The following is a 22733-nucleotide window of genomic DNA, read 5'->3' on the forward strand; positions in this document are numbered from 1 at the left end:
CTCTTTCACATGAATGTATTTTTAAATTCCCAGAGGAACTGGCAGATTATTTTCAGTAACGATTAGATATTTCCACATTTTCCTCGATACTGGAAGCCCACCAGTGGTTAATGCTAACTCGATAACCATCTGTTAATAGCACTTGATCGAAACATATTTGGTCACAGTGTTACATGGATAGAAAACATTCAAATAAACTCTTTCACATGAATGTATTTTTAAATTCCCAGAGGAACTGGCAGATTATTTTCCAGCAATGATTAGATCTTTCCGGAACTTTCTCGATGCTGAATGGCATCCAAACGGAAAGAAATCCGCGCGTGTATGTGTGTGTGTGGCGGCTGCTCCGAACTCTTCCCGGGGAACCGTTTGTGGCATCACTTTCCTCCTGATGGATTCTCTTCTGGCCTAAGGTGCACAAACAGGCTCTTGGTGGCACCGTTCATCCGCGCTTTCATGATTTACGAAGAGCTTCACCACAACAGCGACAACATGCTCCAATCGCTGTTCAATTAGAACTGAGTGGATTTCCGAGCGGCGCTCGCTTATATACCGATTGGTGATTTCAATAGCCTGTTTTGAAAGCAATTTTAAGACTATTGAAACAAGTTTTTGGATCAAAAAGTAACAAGTATAGAACGCGTAGACATTTTATCTTTCGAATGAAGTGTTTATCATACCATTTCGTTCAGTTGTTTAGGAGCTATTAACGCTCAAAATCACGGTCTCCGACGTAACGCTTTCGTTTTCGAAACTTTGATTTTACACCCCGGTATAGAAATGAAAGACGTAGTCCTACGTCAAAAAACTGGGAACTGAGAAATTTCAAATCCTCTATAATTCAAAACACCATCATCACAGTGCTAATGTGTATTTTCAGACGTTATTTGTATTTATTTGAATAATAGAATATACATGTCGGACTCGCTTTTATATGATTCGATTATTTACAATTTTAGACTCGATTATATACAATTCGAAAAACAAATATATTTTTTATACTTCAAATGTGACTTATTTCAAGCGAAAATGAAATATTTCAACGTGAAACTAAAAGTTAATTGGCTATTATGAGTACATCAAAGTAAAAATAGTGATTTTTGTAGATTCTAATTGAGGATTTACCAGGAATTGTTTAAAATGATTAAAAAAGATAGAAGTTAGGTATCAAGGAACGAATTGTAGAGCGGTTAGAGAGCTTTAATTTGACTGATAGAAACATTCAAGTTTATTATGTATTTTTTGGATACAATTAAGAATAACACCTTAAAAATCACCAACTTTTAAGTTTTTCGCTTCTAAAATGTTGACTAAATCTACTGATTTGAAAATTTTACCACTGTATCCTGTATTAAATTTTCTCATCTTTCGAATGGAAGCGACAGAATTGTCCTACGTAGCGTAATATTTGAATTAGAGCTAGTTTAAGGCAAACAAATCCCGAAACAGAGGAAAAAAGCTCAATAACTCTGTCATTGTTGAAATTCGAACATATGCGTAAAAGATCATCTAATATGATCTAATATGATTCTATCATCTTCTGAATGAATTCGTATTTTTATATGAGAAAGGTGTGTTATGACTTTAAGGGGATTAATGAAAAAATAAATTCTTCTTTTGTATTCAGAAAACGAAAAACATATGTATAAAAACAAATGAAAAAAAAATTTTTTTGAGTCGTTTATATACAGGATCCGATTATATACAGTGAAAAGAAATCGGAGACTGTATATAATCGAGTCGGTCCTGTAATTGAATGAAAAAACTCTGGAAAATATGTTTTCGTTATGTTCATTCAGTTTCAATAGCCATTTAACACGTTAAGCCCCACGTCAGTCCCTTGGGACTGACACTGACAATGACCGTCTTCTTTGCGCCGACCTTTGCAGACCTCTCGTTCGGATAGTGTCGACATTGGGAAAGGCAACAACAAAGTTACAAAATTATATTTAGAAAAGCCCACTATCGTTTCGCTGGGACCGATACGGTCCAGACGAAAAGTTCATTGTCGTTCCCCTATTTCGGTCGGGGCTCAACGCGTTAACTCAAGTATCTCATTGGTTCTTGGCTTGTCAGACCCAATGCGCGAGTATATGAGGGCTAAACGACTTTTTTCAATCTCTGAAACGTGAAACTTATACGCCGCACGCGGCCTGAATGGAAAATCTTCAAAAATTGCCGTGGCACGGAACGTGTTAAAAAAGATTGGAGATACCGGGGATCGAACCCGGGGCCTTTCACATGCAAAGCGAACGCTCTACCACTGAGCTATATCCCCTCAGATGTAAATCGCATTGTCAAAAGACAAACATAAACATTTACTATCTGTGAATAAACAAAACACAAAATAACGCTTGAATATAAATACTTCTAAAGATTTGATCATCGGATTGTTCTCAATATTTCAATCATAAACAAAATTAATTGTTCTTAGCTAATTGCGCACTTCTATGAAGACTGAATCAAATACTAATAGCGAACAATAGCTACGAACATTTTCAATGCAAACTGCTCAGCGATCCCCTCTGTCGAAACAAAGCACTGTTTCAGGTAAGAGATGATTCGCTCGATGTGTACAACAAGAAAACGTGTCCCTAATTTTGCTCCAATCTCAACAATCTCTTTGTCGCCGACAACATTTCATTTACTTTTCATATGCAGAAGCAGATATCTATTCTATTGCCACACAGCATCTGGTGGTACAGGTTTTCGGATGAACTTCCAATAATATCACCAAAAAAGCCTTTTGACAGCGGTGGGATTCGAACCCACGCCATTTCTGACTGGTGCCTAAAACCAGCGCCTTAGACCACTCGGCCACGCTGCCTCTATAACTAGGATAATTCGATTATGCGAGTAAAAAAAGTATCCTAATGGTTTTGGAAATCTTCGTCATAGCACTGAAACGGGTGATAAGTGAGAGATCCAATCCATTTTGGCCTTAAGTACTCGGAAAGCGGAAACGGTGCGGTGCATAAGTTTATGATTCCACAAACAAATTTGCTTACATCTATTGCAATGCGAAGGGTACAAAAAATATAGGGGGTTGTGTATAGGACACGACCGCATATTTAACGAAGAATTTCAAAATTATTTCACTTGATTCGCTTGTTTATCACTTCGGATATTATTTTAGAATGCATTGAATGCATTTTTTAAATAACTTTTTAGTAGAGTAGTTTAGTAGTTTTAATGGTGATACTCTCCTTCTTTGAGGCTTGAAACTTGAAAGTATATTCGCCTCTATTTTAGTGGTGAGGTTTTCAGAATCAGCTAAAGATGATTAAGTCATTATTCATTATTTCCCTCACGAGCATAATACGACTAGCATGAATATAATAAGCAAACATCGCAAGCGTTATTTTTCTCTTGATGTTATAGCCAAGTATGGAACAGTTCGTTCGCTCATTTCTCCACACCTAATTATAAATCACTCTTGTATCTGCTTGGAATAGCGAAAAGAATGCAGCAAGCAATCGTGAGATTGCACGATGGATCATGGTTCACTCCCCGACCATCTTCATTCGGGACTGAAAGTGAACATAACAAAACAAAGAATGGAAAACAACATTCAATGAATGAATAATCCTTTGAAAGGATCGCGCGAAACAAATTAACGAGTGAATCCAAATAGACTCAATCTGCGTGTATGTATGATTTTATTTTCCCTTGTACTCTTTTCCTTGTCAGCATTCAAGTACACATGAATCTACCTTTCCGCTCACCAATAACTTGCGTTCATATGGTCTTTTGCGTTGGTTTAGATCGTTTCATACTAGACACAAAAAATGTCATTGCAATAGTGCACAGGAAACAACTCGATTTCAACTATCTACCTATATTTTACTGCCGCGATCGAGGCTCAATGATTGCTATTTGAGTGAAAAACGAATGATTTTACAGAGACACTCTCTGGCTCAAGCAAAAGATTCCAATTTGATTCTATCACCATCTAACGGCTTTCCGGGAGGCAAGTGAGGGAATGCAAAATTCTCTGAGAACAGATGAGCGGAACCGAGACAGTATTTTTCCGTTCAAATCGAGAATGAACTTTGGTAAATGTTTTCTGTCTCATATAAAGTGAGGCATAAACGGAGAATAGAAGGGTGAGTTTTATCTGTAAATGAGTGTTGTTGGACGAATTTCGATGCGATTTTGCCCATATCCAATACCATATTGCGGCGAATGGTGATAATCATTCTAATTTACACATAAAACATAAAAACCAACATGCACACATTGCACATGTGTGATGTAAAAAATCATAAGCGCTCTCCACCAGGCGGTATGAAAATCGACAATCTGTTTCATCGAGTTTCGACTTGGATTTGAAGTCGCGAACAAAATCACTCAACAATTTATTCACAATACGACAATTGATTGAAAAAGATTGGTGATTAAAGATTGAAAATATCCCGCTTTAACTCTGGCAAGATAACTCGGTGAGTTAGTTGTCATTGGGCCGTTAGCGTAGTAATCATTTGAGTTTATTGATAAAATTCTCAATTAAATCAGTGATTGAATTAAACAATTTTCGAATTCCATTGCGAACAAATCCCAATTTAGGTCAATTCATGCATTGTGATAGATTACGTTCTTTGTTGCGAGTCTGTCCTATGGCAAAATGCCTTGTTCATTTCATTCATTTATCGTGGACTTCCAAAATATGTGAACGGAAGAATTGCTAAACGATCAATGTATTTTACATTTCCCTCTGAAGTTATTGCATCTCTGTACGTACTTCTCGAACCGCAAATTTGCTTGATTTGAAGAAATTCTGGCACTCAGTTTCGATTTTGACAAACAAGTTGAATGCATATTGTTCAATCGATGTTATCGCAGAAAATTGTTATCAACATTTATCCAAACAGTATACCTAGATGTGAAGTGAGCTGATAACATGAAGGGATATATTCCAATCCAATCTTGAATAACCGAGCCAAAACGCTTTTGTAGTCCGCACACATTCCGGAGTGCAAAAATTCATGCGAGCACAAAAGCACCCGTAAAAAATTAACAAGCCTATAACTCATGAGCATTTTGTCTTTTGAATAAACTGACCAGACGTCCCGCGTTACGCGGGACAGCCCTGCATTTCAACTAAATGTCCCGCGTAAGATTGCGTCCCGCGAAACGTCCCGCATTTGGCCAGAGAAGTGAAAATGTCCCGCGATATCAATATATTTTAATATTACGATTAGCTGTCTCTCCATTTTGGCCTTCGGCCAAAAGTTTCCTTTCGGGCGACAATATTTATCTCCAGCCGATCCATCCTCCTGTGATCTTTTGGCATAATGGGCTGATCCCAGGTTCGGCATAAAGACCACATCACCTTCGCAACTTCCGGCAAGCACTTCGTACTGTATATCTCCCTGTTCACCATGTGACTCGAAAGAAGACCGACTTGGATATTCCCTTCTCATCTGTCAGAGAAGGGCCTTCTTCGAGAACTTGATGTGGATGATATATTCGACGTCATCGTTTATCTGGGCAACGTAAATTGCCCGGTCCCCTGCCATTCGTTGGCGTATCAAGTACGCCTCGTCTTTCATTATGAGCACGAGTTTTTCACTTCTTTCGCCGGAAAGAAGTTTTTCACCAGTACCTCAAGCTACTCCTTCTGGGTGATTGCCTGCTGCTCAGATACGGCCGGTCTCGTCTGACACTTCCAAAAAAAAAAGTTCATTTTGGCCAGATTCCCCTCTACCGTTTGACCAGTTGCTTCGATCTCTCGGCTTAAGGAGTGGCAGGGAGAGGATGTTGTAAATACCAGGTCGGCAATATCTGGCGGACACAAAGTGCCTCAGGATGTTCAGCTCCTTCGCTGTGGAGTGGAGCTGACAGTATGAAAAAATCATCAAGTTGCTTGACAGAGCAAGGTTGCGAATCAACAGCCTTGTATCATTTTTGTTGTAGGCTTAATAAACGTAAAGATTTAAGGAAAATTTGTTCCATTGAATTATCTTTTGTAGTTTTCTTTTAATTGCTATCCAAAATTAGTCCATTTTTTAATGCATACGCTAGCACGAAAAATGGATTGGAATTTTCGAGCTTTCCATTCGATAATTTGAAGAAAATTACAGAATTTAAATCGTGTTTACCAGGCTTAAATGCTCTGACTGAGCGAGGGCAAAAACCAACGACAACGTGTCCGTGTGATGCAAAAAAAACCCAAGCGCTCTCTATCACACGGCATGAAAATCAACGTTTTATATTATTTCATCGAGTTCCACCCAGGATTTTTTATGTTGCCAACAAAATCGGAAATAAGTTGCCATCTGACGAGTCAAATGACAATACTTACCCTCTCTACAGTATCCGTTCACATGTTGCAATATTTGTTCTCCGTGTTTGCATTTCGAACGACCGATTTACGTGCGACTGATTCAAACTGGTATATAAAAGTGGTCCATCGCCGAGAGGTCAGAATGACTGGTTGTATCATTTGTTCACAAGAATTTATCTTGAAATTTTATTCGATATTCTCCAATAACCTTATAATTTTGGAAGGAAGAGTGCCAAATCAGAATTTCTTTACCGGGGTGTAAAATCAAAGTTTCGAAAACGAAAGCGTTACGCCGGAGACCGAGATATTGAGCGTTAATAGTTCTTAAACAACTGAACGAAATGGTATGATAAACACTTCATTCGAAAGATAAAATGTCTACGCGTTCTATACTTGTTACTTTCTGATCCAAAAACTTGTTTCAATAGTCTTAAAATTGCTTTCAAAACAGGCTATTGAAATCACCAATCGGTATATAAGAGAGCGCCGCTCGGAAATCCACTCAGTTCAAATTGAACAGCGATTGGAGCATGTTGTCGCTGTTGTGGTGAAGCTCTTCGTTTATCATGAAAGCGCGGATGAATGGTGTCACCAAGAGCATGTTTGTGCACCTAAGGCCAGAAGGGAATCCATCAGGAGGATAGTGATGCCACAAACGGTTCCCCGGGAAGATCTCGAAGCAGCCGCTACACACACACATACACGCGCGGAATTCTTTCCGTTTGGATGCCATTTAGCATCGAGAAAGATCCGGAAAATAATCTGCCAGTTCCTCTGGGAATTTAAAAATACATTCATGTGAAAGAGTTTATTTGAATGTTTTCTATCCATGTTACACTGTGACCAAATATGTTTCAATCAAGTGCTATTAACAGATGGTTATCGAGTTAGCATTAATCACTGGTGAGCTTCCAGTATCGGAGAAAAAGTGGAAATATCTAATCGTTACTGAAAATAATCTGCCAGTTCCTCTGGGAATTTAAAATTACATTCATGTGAAAGAGTTTATTTTAATATTTTCTATCCATGTAACACTGTGACCAAATACATTTGGTTTTGTGATTTTTCAATCAATCGCAATAAACAGGATAGCTTCTGAAGATTATTCTTCCCCATCAGTAGGATAATTCCGTATCCAATATTGGATGCATAAAACCTTTTGCCTCCAACGTAACGCTCTCGTTTTCGAAGTCCCCCAAATATTCATTCATTCAGAATGAATTCAGATTCAACTTCAAACAAATGATCTCTAAATCAACGATAGTCCTACGTCACCCTTGCGGTTATACCATAGATATAACCCACTTCCTGTTTTTTTGTTCCGACCGAGCTGTGTTTCCCTAACACGGACTTCAAAATTAATGTGCCTGGGGGAATCCGCTTTGTCAAAACATGCAAGTCTGGGGTATTTTTGGTGTTGAGTACTTTTGTACTCGCATGTCGTTGTGCAGACCAGAATATGTTTCCCTAAAACGTACTTTTTAACTGAGAGGTGAATGAAATTTCGCGGTTCGAGTACTACGTAAACATGAGATGTGCAATAATTTCAGAGGGAAATGTAAAATGCAATGATCGTTTGACAATTTTTCCGTTCATATATGTTGGTAGTCCTAGGCATCATATCAAACGTAAAAGGACGTTCATCAATTTTATTTGTAACGAAGAACATAATCTATTACAAAAATTTCGATGTATTCTAAAATAATATTCGAAGTGGTAAACAAGTGAATTGCATAATATAATTACGTAGTTCTACGCGAAAATATGCGGTCGTGTCCTACATACAACCCCTTAAAAAAATTTTATGACTAGTTTATTTCCTTTGTAACTTTTATATTTTGACAACTAAATATCATGCTAGTTAAAATGATCGGTGTGGTGCTAAAAATCTTCAGACTTTTCAGGACGCCTCTATCCTTGAAAAAGGCCAATTAGCCAAGCTTAATTGAGTACATGCTATGCCAACTAACTGACTAACTAGTTGGGAGGATCAACTTTATTGAGGAAACCAACAAAAGGTTGCCCTCAAGGAGTCTTGTTTTCTTTGCTGTGGTTTCTAGTCGTAGATGATAATTATTTTCCAATTCAACGATGTGGAAGTAGTCCTGCTCGAAGCGAACCGACTGAGAGGAGAGTTGAATTTTCATGTTTCGTTTTTGAAAATGTTGGACCCTGCTAGAAACATTCGTTGGAGTGCCAGCTGCTGCATTTGTGGTAACGTTTAGATCCTTCCTGCCTTGTTTGTATTTGAGAGGCTTTAAACTTTTCAGTTCATTCGCCTCTAACGTTTACGAGGTATGGCTATTAAATAACGAGACTGCACGCCTGGAGGGCGCCCTAGGGGGGTGGGTGGAAAAACGAATAGTGCGTTGAAGTGTCTGCTATAACCGTAACCAGTCTCGTTATTTAATAGCCATACCTTGTAGATCGCTATTTGCCATTCGTCACGATATCAAATTCACCCGAAAATGATCAGAATGCTCAGTTGTGAAATTTACTGCTTGATCTAATTGACGTTACATTACTTTGTATGTGAATCGCACTTAATCCTTTGTCCCTTTGTTATTCACCTATTCACCATACCAGTAGCGCCATCTGTGAGCATTTTGGGGGATCAGTCTAGTTGAAAGTTTGACAATCTGCGTTGACGGCATTGAGCTTCTTTTACTAGTTTAGGAGAGCGTCAAAGAATAATTAATTTTCAGGCGCAATACACGCGTTTTTAAAATTAAAATTTTGAATGAAAATTAACATTTCCATATCGAATTAGTATTCTATTTATATTAGAAAAACTTTTTTTTGCAAGTGGTGGAAACATCTCAATAGAGAATAGTTTGGAACCCAATTTATGGTCTCTAATTGAAAGTCGCCATCAGACGTCGACACTGTAGCACTGTCATCGCGAATATATCAGGGGTTAGACATCAATTGAATATAGGCTACCCGAAATCAAAATCAATATGGCGTCATTTGTTTATCAACATATCATTTACGAGGATTGAAATCGAAAAATGCGCTGCTTTATTCTAACTGCATGAGCGATATTCATATTTCGGTTTCACATGGAGGTGTTCACATTTAACATGGCGTCATTTGTTTATCAACATATCATTTACGAGGATTGAAATCGAAAAATGCGCTGCTTTATTCTAACTGCATGAGCGATATTCATATTTCGGTTTCACATGGAGGTGTTCACATTTAACATGGAGTTATATAGTCTATTCGACTATATAACCGCACCGAGTTGTACACAACAGTAATTGATTGAACCAAAATGTCAGTAAACCGCAGCAATATTGGGTACACTGGCAATATGAGGGATTTGACGTTTTAGTCGTACCCCTGGAATATATATGGCGCGCAACGAATAACAAATGTTAAGTGATTTGTTTTTATCAGTTGTATATTGTTATTATTAAGTTACTCGCTTAATATGACATCCATCCAGTGGCACAAGATCTGTTGTCCAAATACTCAGCTTCAGCTAAAAACTACGCTTACGGGTGGACAAAGTTTTCGGTACGTTCGAACGCACGCTATCCTTTCAACCAACAGTTTTCCTCTTTTACAGCTGGAAGACTCATGGTTCAGCCCAGGGCGAATTCATTGGTGTTTTTGCCAATATTGTATGGATTCTGAAACAAACCAGTTCGCATCTGCTATATCGGATTGTTGGAGAGCTTCCATATCCCAATGAGGGAAATCAAGATGTGATGTCCGAAACAAATCATCCCGTTACCGTGAACAAGAAACGGAAGACGTCTGCTAAGGCAAATCTAGCCCAAATTCGATTGAAAGCACCTGAGCCAGATCAATACACGACTTGCAGGAATTTACTGTACCCTTTGAAGTATTACGAACAGTTGCTTCGAATTTACTTTCGATTGGATATAGATCTGGCGAAGCTGTATCGACAGTGGACAACCTGTCATACCCATTTCGAGAAAAATGCTAATCAGTTTTACGCGGTGCGTCAGTTGGATCAGGACCCAGTTGAGAATGTGTTCTCGTTTATCTGTAGTCAAAATAATAATATATCAAGGTGGATGCACTACCGGTTCATTTCGCATTATATTAGATAATTTATGTCTTTTCAGAATATCCAACTTAGTGGAGAAAATTTGCTCAAACTATGGAGACAAGATATGCGAATATGATGGAATGGCATATTTTAATTTCCCCACTGTCTCATCATTGGCTGCACTCGAGGTAGAAACTAATCTTCGTAAATTGAGCTTTGGATATCGAGCCAAATATATACAAAAGTCAGCTGAGGAAATCATTGCCAAGGGAGATCTTGAATGGTTTCAGAAATTGCAACACTTGAACTACGAGGATGCTCACCGAGAATTGCTATCCCTAACGGGAATCGGCCCCAAAGTGGCCGATTGTATTTGCCTAATGTCTCTAAACCATCTACAAGCAATTCCCGTAGATACACACGTTTTTCAAATCGCAAAAAACTATCTGCCGCACTTGGGAAAAACTAAGAGTATTTCCGGTAAAATGTATGTTGAAATCGGGAATAAATTTCGTGAGATCTATCGACCAATGTCAGGCTGGGCTCAAACGGTGCTTTTCTGTGCCGATTTGAAGCAGTTCAGAAAGACTGAGGAGAGAACATTGTCGAAGACAAACGATGCAGGTATTAAAGATCTATGAAATGTACATCATTAGAAAATATGTGCCATTTTATATACATAACTACAAAATCGCATTGAAGGTAATAATTGTTATCATTCCTAATTGAAAGCATCATTTGAAATAACATCTAGTTGTTCCAATTCCAGTTTTCCATATAATAGTTTGGAAAGGAATACAAGAGGTTGATGGCAATCAAACAGGATGCCGCCAAATTATAACATCAAATGCACAAGTTGTTAGCCAATAGCCCAGAACGTGTTTCACAGGTGCTGACAGCTGATTTCGAACAATGTTATGGAAGAAATTACTATGAAATTGAAGCGAAATTGGAGAAATTACCCTTTGCTGGATATCGAATATCTAGTTGTACAAAAAGACACTAATATTGAATAAATTTTACTTCGACAAATTAAAAGGTCTAGTTTCGATATTAACTAAACGTCCATTTGCTCCATTGTACATTGGTTCAGGGAAGTTATTCTCTAGACAAAAACAGGAAGTGGGTTATATCTATGGTATAACCGCATGGGCGACGTAGGACTATCGTTGATTTAGAGATCATTTGTTTGAAGTTGAATCTGAATTCATTCTGAATGAATGAATATTTGGGGGACTTCGAGAACGAGAGCGTTACGTTGGAGACACAAGGTTTTATGCATCCAATATTGGATTCGGAAATATCCTACTGATGGGGAAGAATAATCTTTAGAAGCTATCCTGTTAATTGCGATTGATTGAAAAATCACAAAACCAAATGTATTTGGTCACAGTGTTACATGGATAGAAAACATTCAAATAAACTCTTTCACATGAATGTATTTTTAAATTCCCAGAGGAACTGGCAGATTATTTTCCGGATCTTTCTCGATGCTGAATGGCATCCAAACGGAAAAAATTCCGTGCGTGTATGTGTGTGTGTAGCGGCTACTTCGATGGTCACCTTCTCTTCTCCTGAAGGATAGGCTTCTCTGTGCTCCCTCACAGTTCAAACAAACTGCTTGCGTTTCAGGGCAGATCTCGATCCTTCGTCGACCAGCACCCTCAGCAACGATGTTGTCTTGTCGATGTCCTCACGAAAAATGAATGCATCTCACAACTAGAATATCGCATAAGTATGCTTTTTGTGCGTGATTGAATCGAGAGAAGGCGTGGTTTACGATGGCAATTTGGAAGGCAAACTAGAGAGGAATGAACTCTCTGAGCTCGGAACTTTCGGCGACTGAGCAATAATCGATTGCGGGCGCATACTATATTAGATACGGAAATATCCTACTGATGGGGAAGAATAATCTTCAGAAGCTATCCTGTTAATTGCGATTGATTGAAAAATCACAAAACCAAATGTATTTGGTCACAGTGTTACATAGATAGAAAACATTCAAATAAACTCTTTTACATGAATGTAATTTTGAATTCCCAGAGGAACTGGCAGATTATTTTCAGTAATGATTAGATATTTCCACATTTTCCTCGATACTGGAAGTCCACCAGTGATTAATGCTAATTCGATAACCATCTGTTAATAGCACTTGATTGAATCACATTTGGTCACAGTGTTACATGGATAGAAAACATTAAAATAAACTCTTTCACATGAATGTATTTTTAAATTCCCAGAGGAACTGGCAGATTATTTTCAGTAACGATTAGATATTTCCACATTTTCCTCGATACTGGAAGCCCACCAGTGATTAATGCTAACTCGATAACCATCTGTTAATAGCACTTGATTGAATCACATTTGGTCACAGTGTTACATGGATAGAAAACATTAAAATAAACTCTTTCACATGAATGTATTTTTAAATTCCCAGAGGAACTGGCAGATTATTTTCAGTAACGATTAGATATTTCCACATTTTCCTCGATACTGGAATCCCGCCAATGGTTAATGCTAACTCGATAACCATCTGTTAATAGCACTTGATTGAAACATATTTGGTCACAGTGTTACATGGATAGAAAACATTCAAATAAACTCTTTCACATGAATGTATTTTTAAATTCCCAGAGGAACCGGCAGATTATTTTCCGGATCTTTCTCGATGCTGAATGGCATCCAAACGGAAAGAATTCCGTTGTGTGTGTGTGTGTGTGTGTGTGTGTAGCGGCTGCTTCGAGATCTTCCCGGGGAACCGTTTGTGGCATCACTCTCCTCTTGATGGATTCCCTTCTGGCCTAAGGTGCACAAACAGGCTCTTGGTGACACCGTTCATCCGCGCTTTCATGATAAACGAAGAGCTTCACCACAACAGCGACAACATGCTCCAATCTAGTGATCCCCGATAATCGTTCGATTAATCGATTAATCGAATACTTCCTAAAGAAATCGATTATTAATCGAACGAATACTGCGCAACCAATAATCGAAGCGAACGAATAATTTACGTCGATTAATCGATCCAAAAAAAACATACGGTCGCTGCAGTTTTATCCTGAATATCAATCATTATCTTTGACGATCCCCTAAACTCGTAAACGAAACTCAATGCCGACACGCGAATTGAGCTTCGTTTACGAGTTTAGTGGAGCGTACAAGATCATTATTGATTTTCAGGCGGAATGAACACTTTTTTGATTCAAGATGGCTTTCTAGCAAATGAGAAATATTAATCTAACTAATTATTCTTCTCAGTGTGACGATTAATCGATTAATCGATTAATTGAGGCGATTAATCGTATCGAATAACAAACTGTTGAAAAGTATTCGATTAACTGATGAACGATTAATTTAAAAAATCGGGGATCACTACTCCAATCGCTGTTCAATTTGAACTGAGTGGATTTCCGAGCGGCGCTCGCTTATATACCGATTGGTGATTTCAATAGCCTGTTTTGAAAGCAATTTTAAGACTATTGAAACAAGTTTTTGGATCAAAAAGTAACAAGTATAGAACGCGTAGACATTTTATCTTTCGAATGAAGTGTTTATCATACCATTTCGATCAATTGTTCAGGAGCTATTAACGCTCAAAATCTCGGTCTCCGGCGTAACGCTTTCGTTTTTGAAACTTTGATTTTACACCCCGGTATAGAAATGAAAGACGTCAAAACTGTCTTCGACGAAGTTGTATCATATGATGGAGCACTCATCTTTATGTTGTTAACCCATTTTGTGCCAAGCGTTCGAACAACAACTTTGATATTTTTTGACGTAGAACTACGTCTTTCATTAAGGGTGCCAAATCAAAAAACAGGTCACGTTTTTGTGAAATAAAGTTAACGTTAATAACTATTTTTGCTGTAAACGGATTCTGGCAACTTACATACTAAACGAATCGGAAATTCCCTAAGATTTGTTTGATATGCTATATATTACAATCCCAGAACAGAGCTGTCAATAACGAGCAACTTACCGACGAGCAACGAAGGGGAAATCGTAAGATGTAAAATCTCCGTGAACAAAAAAAAAAAGAAGAACGAAGGGGAATATTTGACTAGAGTATAAATAGTGGATCTTGCTGAGGTAAACTTCATTCTTCGTGAGGACACCGACTGGACAACACCGTTGCTGGGTGAGAGGGCGAGGGATCGAATAGGTTTCTCAAGGCAATGGGGGTGAAGGAGTAATATTAGGAAAGAGTAGAGTTTTCCAAGGGTCTTTTTGAAGGCTAGAGACGAATGAACTGAAGAAGTTTGAAGTCTCTTTAATTCAACAAGGAAAGGAAGGAAAGGCAAGCTTCAGTATCGTTCTAGATACGAAACAATGAACATCGCTTGTTCTTCCTTTTTTGCGCCATCACATGTTTTCGTTTCGGACTGAGCTGTGGACGCGACCAAATTACTCACTCGCTGATGTCTCTAGCATTGCAATCGTTGCATCAAACTGATGCTATTGCATTAATGTTTTGAGCTACACAATTGTGTGGGGCGACCAAACTGGTAGAATGACTATTTCATAATTTTCGTAGCATTATAAAATAATATCCGCAGTTATAAACAAGCGACTTGAATTAAACTACAGCGCAGTTCTACGTCAACAATGCAGTCGTGTCTTGAACACAACCTCCTGTTATTTTCCTTGTCTTTGGAAAGCAACAATGTGGTAATGTTTTTGTACCAAAAGCTTAATTTGTTGTCTTCAACACTGGAAACATTGAGATGACAATGGTTCTGATGGAGTCGGAAACGTTAAAACACGTGAAGATTTGATCCACAAGGTCAGTCAACTTTATAAATCCCGATTGGGAAGTTGAACTGGACGGAAAAACAGGGAAAGTTGGGGTTTTTGATGTCCCCTCGAGTGCTGGGCCATTCGAAGGTGAATTATTCTACGGAAACCAGGAGAAACCTGGTTTTGCTTGTCCGCTGCACTCGAGTTTTTAGGCATGCTAACAGGGGGTATAACAGGAGGGGCTTGTCCTTGAACTTTGGGAGTGGTCACATTTTTGCGCCGGGGATTCCTTTGGAAAATGAATGGTGTGCCCCCGTTAGCTGTTTCCGCTTCCATTTCGTCAACGGGCAACGTGGCGAAGACATTTTATGTGTTGATTGGTTGTTGTTGTTGGGCCAGTGGAGAAGCGCCCTTCAAGGTGAAGGTGGAAGCTAGCCATTGTAGTAGTATAGGTAAACCAACGTGTAAAAATGGGGTAATAGTGTTTGTGAGAGAAGAGCAAAGCACACGTAAATAGTTCAATTCACTTATCAGACTGTGTGGCGCTACATTGACACGAGTCTTTGAATAAATTTGAAAAAAGTAACAATTCAATACTAAAGTAAAATGTATGAACGATATGTTCCGATGAACAATTTCAAATATAAATATATATAGAAGGTGCATTTGCATATGAAGTAAAATTCTGATTATACGCAAGCGCAAAGCAAATTTATAATACATGCGAATTGGGGCCCTTTTGGTATTAACAAGTTCTTCCGCATAGTAACTCGATGTTGATAATTCCTTAATGTTTTCCTTCGTTGATCGTATTGTTTTCACATATTCACGTTGGAGAGCCTTAACGCTCTTCGGTGGCCGAGGCATTTTGATTGAATGTAATACTTTTCCGTTTACTGTTTTTGAAAGCATAGGCAGCCGTGGTAGTGTTCCGAGCTCTGCAATACAATTTTTTTACCCAATGTTAAAGTTGCTAAAACTAACATTATAGACCCATTAAACGTAAAAACAATAATTGTATTGATATCAACACAATTTTATTCTATTGATTTTCATGACATGAAACGCTATGACTCAGGAATAACATTTTATTGAGTGGTTTTTATAGCTGTTTCGATGATGTTGTCTGGCATCAGTGTCGAAAAAATAACGATGCTTTCACCAATACAACCAAAACCATTGTCGAGGATTGAAAAATGAAAATTTATCTTTCAGAGCACTTGCTCGAGTTTTTCGACGTTTTTCACTATACAGTGCGACGGCAGATGAAAATTTAATATCTTGTGAGTAATCGATTAGAGCTTTGTTGATATTACTTGATGAGAAGTGTGCGAAAACGATAATTTTCTTCACACTCTCTCGCAAAATTATTGATTTTCGGGCGATGGGTGAGGGAGAGAGATGAAAGAAATGAGCGCCATTGTGGCAGCCATTTGTGGCTAGCTTCCACTTTTACCTTAAAATATCCGCAAAAGTGCGTTTTGAGCGTTCTTTCAAAGAGCGCTTCTGTTTCTCCCAGCGAATCTTGTAAGTTTCACAAGCTGAGAGCTCGTGTGTGTAGTATCGTACCCTTGCTAAATGTAATACCTCTCTTATGTATATATACCTTGGTATCGAGCTTCGAGAATCGTAGGCTATATGCGTATATGTAAGCTACAGGGGATTCGTCAATAAAAGATTCATTCGTGTTCTAACTAGTAATGTGACCAGATGCGTTCTACTGAGTTCCTGTTTAATCCGAAGATCCTAGGGAAATACTACATTGGCGACGAGGATGACGAGCCCATTCGGTGAGTAATCTAAATGGAAAAAGTTGGCATCTACCATCTACGAAACATTGCTAAAAATATATAGAGATGAAATAATGGCTTAGATGCAGCATCAATATGTTCCATCCATGAAGGCACAGTTTAATGTAGAAGCATTTTTTAATTGAAACAAGAAAAATGCTCGATTTGCGAGAGAGCAAGAAATATATCGAAAATATGTTGCTTAAATGCAGTGGATCGAATGTGGTTTTTCGAAACAGCAAGATATTTATCTGAATCATTTTGCTTAAATGCAGGACACAAAAGGTTTGATTTGCCGAAGAGCAAGAAATTGATTGAAAAATGGTGCTTAAATGCAGTGGATAAAATGTTTAAAATGGCCGGAACGAATTGGAAAAAAGGCATCAGAAAAATGTTCTCTTCCATGAAGGATTGAAATTGAAAAAGATGCTGGCGTGATTAGCGGAAGAAAGCAGTTGTAATAAATGTGATATAGTATTAGTGTGAACACTCGACGACGTACACAATGAAATCCATGTGAAATTATTTTTTTGCACTGGGTGAAAAGCACACGAAACCAGCACGAAAATTGACAGTGTCTTTGATCAGTATAGGAAATATTTTATTATGAAAAACACTGTTTGCTTGCTTGAATTAAATTGGAGAGCTTTATCGCAATAAAAATAGCATTGGAAAAAAATATTGCCTGGTGTATTCCCATGAAAGTGTGTAAAACGATACAGTTGATTAATTGATGTGAAGTCAAAGAGCAAAGTTGTTAAAGATGTGTTTTTTTGATTTTGTTTACAGAGATGATCCAGACACTTGGGTTACAACTACGGCCGTTTGATTATGCTTCGCACTCCGATGATGTTGGCATCGAGTGGCGAAAATGGATGCGATCGTTTGAAACGATGGTCCGCGCAAGTCGAATCGAAGATGAAGAATGGAAAAAAGACTTATTGCTGCACTACGCCGGACCGAGTGTTCAACAAATATTCGATTCGCTCCCTGAAGCCCCCGGAACTGATATGCGCGGCCCGTTGTTGAATATCGAACATTACACTCCAAATATGACTGCCTATGAAGAAGCCAGAGCTAAGTTAAACAAGTTTTTCTTGCCGAAAGAAAACTCCACCTACGAACGGCATTTACTGCGATAAATGAAACAACTAGCTGGGGAGAGCATTGACACTTTCACCATCAGATTGCGGCTTCAGGCGGAACGCTGCGGTTTCGGTGACAGGATGGAAGAAAATATAAAGGACCAAATAATCCAGAATTGTCAGTCTGATGTGCTACGGCGTGATTTGCTTAAACGCGGAGATGCCAGTCTTGAGGAGATATTGAGCGTTGCAAAGATTTTCGAGACTGTAGCCCACCAGGAAAAATCTTTTGCGAGCGTAGGTGAATCGAAATCACACGTCAACGATGTCTGTAAGATTGAAGCAACATCTTATAAGAAGCGAATGAAATTCAGCGAGCAGAAACAGATGGAATGTCATCGTTGCGGGTTCTTCGGTCATTTCGCTAAAGACGACAAGTGTCCAGCGAAGGGAAAGCTGTGTAATAAGTGCGATGGCAGAGATCATGACGAAGACTGATTTCAACGAAACTATCAAGCGACTAAATTCAATTTTCGCCCGTTTTGGTCTTCCTTTATCGATTACTGCTGACAACGGTCCGCAATTTTCCGGTGAAGAGTTCCGTGAGTTTTGCGATAGCAACAATATAAAACTGATCAGCACGACACCATACTGGCCGCAACAAAATGGCGAAGTCGAACGACAGAACCGATCTCTTTTGAAGAGGCTGATGATTAGCCAAGCAGCAAATGTCGATTGGATTGAAGAATTAAACAAATATTTACTTATGTATCGCTCATCTCCACACTCTACTACGAAAAAACCCCATCGGAAATGCTTCTTGGCTATAACATACGCGATCGCCTTCATCGATTTATCAGCCGAGAAATGACGACGATGAAACTGCAGATCGAGATAAATACGTGAAGGAAAAAGGGAAGTTGTATGCAGACGACAGACGGAATGCTAAGCCATATCCTATTCCCGAAGGTGACTACGTTTTGGTTAAGAAAATGACAAAGAGGAATAAACTGACGCCCAATTTCGAGTCTAAAGTAACAAAGTTCTCAAAAGAAACGACGGGGAGGTCTTAGTGTCTGCAGAAGAATCAGGAGTGAAGTACCGTAGACATGTTTCTCATTTGCAGCGAATTCCTAATGACGTCAACGCAGATCCAACCGAAGCATTCATTAGCCCCAGATAAATCAGATGATTCAGTAGGCGACGAAGGTGGACAGTATTCGGAGGATTTGATCGAGAAACAACCGGCTGGAACGAAACGTGTAATCCAGAAACCAAGTTATATGCGAGACTATGTACAATCGGTACAAACTAGCCAGACAATGCGAAAAAAAATTAAATAAAAAAGAAGTGAATGTAGTATCGTACCCTTGCTAAATGTAATACCTCTCTTATGTATATATACCTTGGTATCGAGCTTCGAGAATCGTAGGCTATATGCGTATATGTAAGCTACAGGGGATTCGTCAATAAAAGATTCATTCGTGTTCTAACTAGTAATGTGACCAGATGCGTTCTACTGAGTTCCTGTTTAATCCGAAGATCCTAGGGAAATACTACAGTGTGGAGATCCCCCGCAATGTGGACATTTATGCTCAGTCGCACTGCAGGATTTCCTCTCATGTTGCTCTTCGCAAGTGACACAGCGCTCCTTGTTGGCACAATCTGAAGTGTGACCAACTGACTTGCATTTTTGGCAAGTCATGGACTTTGGCACAAAGAGTCGCACAGACAGTCTTAATTTGCCCACCATGACGTAGTCAGGGAGAGCGGAACCAGGAAAAGTTACTCGAAACGAGTCTGACGGCGTGAATTTATTTTTTCCCTCTTCTTGGAATACTTTACCAAGTTGGCGGCTGTTCAAAACTTTAACGCCCACCAAAGGGAGTCTTTTGAATTTACCAACTCCTACTTTTATCATTTCGCACGTCAGACCCGTTTCAGTTACCACCCCGGTGATTTCTACGTCATGGGAGGGCACGTAGACACGATACTCTAGGGAGAATCTCTCGTCGATCACAATTGCATTTGCGTGTTTCCGATCACTCACGACAACACGCAGTTTGTTCGGTCTAGCCTTAGAGATTTCGACCACGGAGGAATAATATCTTGCCAGATCTTTCGAAACCTGAATGACATTAATTGATTTTCCTTTTGGTTTGGGCCGGAAAAAAACAACCCATGGACCAGCTCCAGGTGCATCGTCTGGATAGAGGAGAGGAAACAACTGAGGGGGAGGACGAAGTCTATTGTTGAGCGGGAGCGGGATCAGTAGGGCTGGAAGGCAAGTTCGGGAGTTGAGCGGAAGCGGGAGCGGGAGATTGAGGGGGCGAAGAGGAAAAGTTTGCCAATTTTCTTGAGGGGGTATGTTGAGATTAACTCTTTCTCTGAAGAAACATCTTCTGAGAGGAGAACGCGTTTAAGCGACTTTCCAGCCCCAGTTGTAGCTAGTGAGGAAACAGTAGTTTCAATCTCCATTTCAACATGACTTCCTTCTGCCATTATGGCAGATATAAAATAATATAATTTTTAATTTTTAACGTAGAACTACGTCTTTCATTAGGGGGCCAAATCAGAAAACAGGTCACGTTTTTATGAAATAAAGTTAACGTTAATTAATAACTATTTTTGCCGCGAAGCGGATTTTGGATACCAAACGAATCGGAAATTCCCTAAGATTTCTTTAAAATGCTATACATTAGAATCTCCTGGTTTGTAAATGGCTAAAATACATGAAAACTTCAGGCGATTCCATTTTCCCATACATTTGTTCTATCCATTTGTGTGCTTTCCCGAACATAGCTGTCAATAACGAGCAACTTATCGACGAGCAACGAAGGAGAAATCATAGGATTTAAAGTCTCCGAGAACAAAGGAAAAGAGGAACAATGAAGAGGAATTCTTGCCTAGAGTATAAACAGTTGATCTCGCTAAGGTAATCAATCAAGCTCCCCCCCGCTGGTGGTGAAGGCGGTCGCTCTTGACAAACTCATCAGTGAATTCGCATCGATGGGTGTTACGACAGAGTACAAGCTGTGTGGCATAATTGAGTCTTTTCCAAACAGTTAACATTGTCTGTTTTTCGTCATCATAAGGGCTTCGTTGGTGCCTTTGACATTGCATGAATGCATTAAAATGACGTTATGGCGAAGCAGGCATTAAGGTTGTGCGCCAAAATATTATTTGGGGAATACCAAGCATCTTGAATGTCGTACTGGAATGTTATAAGTTATTTGGGTTCGCGTGTCAGGCCTAAAACTGCCTTCAACTAGGATTGCGCTAATCTTGATCATAATAAAGCAATGCTACTGTTTTCGAGGTTCTTGATATTAACAAAAAGAGTTAAGAAAGTAAATGTCGTTCTGGAATGCTGTATGTGATTAGGTTTCGCTTGCCAGTAGAAAAACTTCCTCCACTAAGGGTGGCAGCTGCGCTTATCTCGAGCATGAGAAAGTAATGCAACTTTTTTCGAGGCCAGTAATATAAACAGAATCGTTTCTTTTGAGAATAACGCAAAATGATGAGAAGTGTTTATATTCCTAGTAGTTTCAAGCCACCAATATATGGCTTTACGTTGTACGAACGATACCTAGAGGTGCAATTCCACTGAGGCAATACTAAATAACATGTAGCATGATATTTGATACTTGTATGTGTTGTCATTGTTGTTGTTTTCTTGTGGTGCCAAAGATATATTGATGTAGTTATGAAATGTGGAATAAGGGTGCTGGTGCAACATGTATATAATTGGCTGTAGCCGAGTCTATGTCAATTGCGAAAAAGGCCATCGGAATAGCGTTCGATGTAAATTTTCAATGCATTGACATGGAATTAATTGCGACATATGATCAGCTAGTGTATTGTTCTGCGAGGGCAGAATGAATCATCAATCAATTATCGTCAACTGATTCTACAGAGTTTTCCATTTCGGGCTTCCGAAAGTATACAGGCCTGCGCTGACAACCGTTTGACATAGCTGTCAACCAAAGCGTCATATCGTTAGTTGAATGTCTGCCATTTTACAATATGGATCGTTTTAGCATCGCACAATGTGTTAATTTTGTTAAATTATACTATAAAAATGATGAAAAACCGGCAAATGTTTTTCGAGCATTACGGACGGATTTTGGTCGTCATGAACGGCTTACAGAGCACACAATCGCTAATGTAGTGCGTAAATTCGAACAAACTGGATCCGTAGCGGATTTATTGTGAAACCTGTGCATCATCGTAATGTGCGTTCGGCCGAAAATATTGCTGCTGTTGCTACCAGTGTGTAGGATGACCCGAATGTTTCGATTGCACGGCTTGCTCAGCAATTGGGCTTGTCAAACACATCATTGTGGCGAATTTTGCATTTGGACTTGCACCTACAACCATATAAAGTCCAACTGGTACAAAAATTAGAGCGTGGTGACCATGGAATGCGTCGGGCATACGTCGATTGGGTGAACGAACAACAGCAGCAAAATGCTGAATTTTCGCATCAAATTTTCTTCAGCGATGAGGCACATTTCGAGCTCGGTGGCTATGTGAACACCCAAAATTTCCATATAAGGGGCTCAGAAAATCCACACGTGATTGTTGAGAGGCCATTGCATCCGCCAAAAGTCACTGTTTGGTGCGCATTATGGTCTGGTGGAGTCATCGGGCCGTATTTCTTTGAAAATGAGGACGGCGAGACGGTAACTGTGAATGGTGAGCGCTATGGCCGCATGTTAACCGATTTTTTTTTTGCCACAAATTGAAGATATGGATACGGATGGCATGTGGTTTCAGCAGGACGGCGCCACGTGCCACACAACACGACC

The 22733-nt window shown here is 39.2% G+C and overlaps 2 protein-coding genes and 2 non-coding genes across 6 annotated transcripts; 2 read left to right on the forward strand and 2 right to left on the reverse strand.

Annotated features, from left to right (window-relative positions):
• Positions 1-2206: 2206 nt before the first annotated feature.
• Trnaa-ugc (transfer RNA alanine (anticodon UGC)) lies at positions 2207-2278 on the reverse strand. The gene has a single exon. It is a non-coding gene; the product is annotated as a tRNA-Ala (tRNA).
• Positions 2279-2747: 469 nt separating this feature from the next.
• Positions 2748-2827, reverse strand: Trnal-uag (transfer RNA leucine (anticodon UAG)). Its single transcript has one exon. It is a non-coding gene; the product is annotated as a tRNA-Leu (tRNA).
• Positions 2828-9636: 6809 nt separating this feature from the next.
• On the forward strand, positions 9637-11348 carry LOC129777560 (N-glycosylase/DNA lyase). 2 transcript variants are annotated; one of them, XM_055783907.1, is made up of 4 exons: positions 9637-9808; positions 9861-10331; positions 10387-11012; positions 11065-11348. In XM_055783907.1, exons 1-3 carry the CDS (start codon positions 9723-9725, stop codon positions 10949-10951), a joined length of 1122 nt encoding a protein of 373 aa, XP_055639882.1. In that variant the 5' UTR covers positions 9637-9722; the 3' UTR covers positions 10952-11012; positions 11065-11348. The 2 variants fall into 2 exon arrangements, with proteins under 2 accessions (XP_055639882.1, XP_055639881.1); XM_055783906.1 differs by having other exon boundaries at positions 11080-11348.
• A 5393-nt stretch (positions 11349-16741) lies between these two features.
• On the forward strand, positions 16742-19376 carry LOC129778105 (uncharacterized). Of its 2 annotated transcripts, none has more exons than XM_055784782.1 (2): positions 16742-16837; positions 17627-19376. In XM_055784782.1, the coding sequence occupies exons 1-2, from the start codon at positions 16822-16824 to the stop codon at positions 17977-17979; spliced, it is 369 nt and encodes a 122-aa protein (XP_055640757.1). In that variant the 5' UTR covers positions 16742-16821; the 3' UTR covers positions 17980-19376. The 2 variants fall into 2 exon arrangements, 1 of the variants encoding a protein (XP_055640757.1); XR_008743370.1 differs by lacking the exon at positions 16742-16837 and adding an exon at positions 17413-17541.
• Positions 19377-22733: the final 3357 nt, after the last annotated feature.

Source organism: Toxorhynchites rutilus, chromosome 3 (assembly GCF_029784135.1).
Source record: "Toxorhynchites rutilus septentrionalis strain SRP chromosome 3, ASM2978413v1, whole genome shotgun sequence".
Classification (NCBI taxonomy): domain Eukaryota; kingdom Metazoa; phylum Arthropoda; class Insecta; order Diptera; family Culicidae; genus Toxorhynchites; species Toxorhynchites rutilus.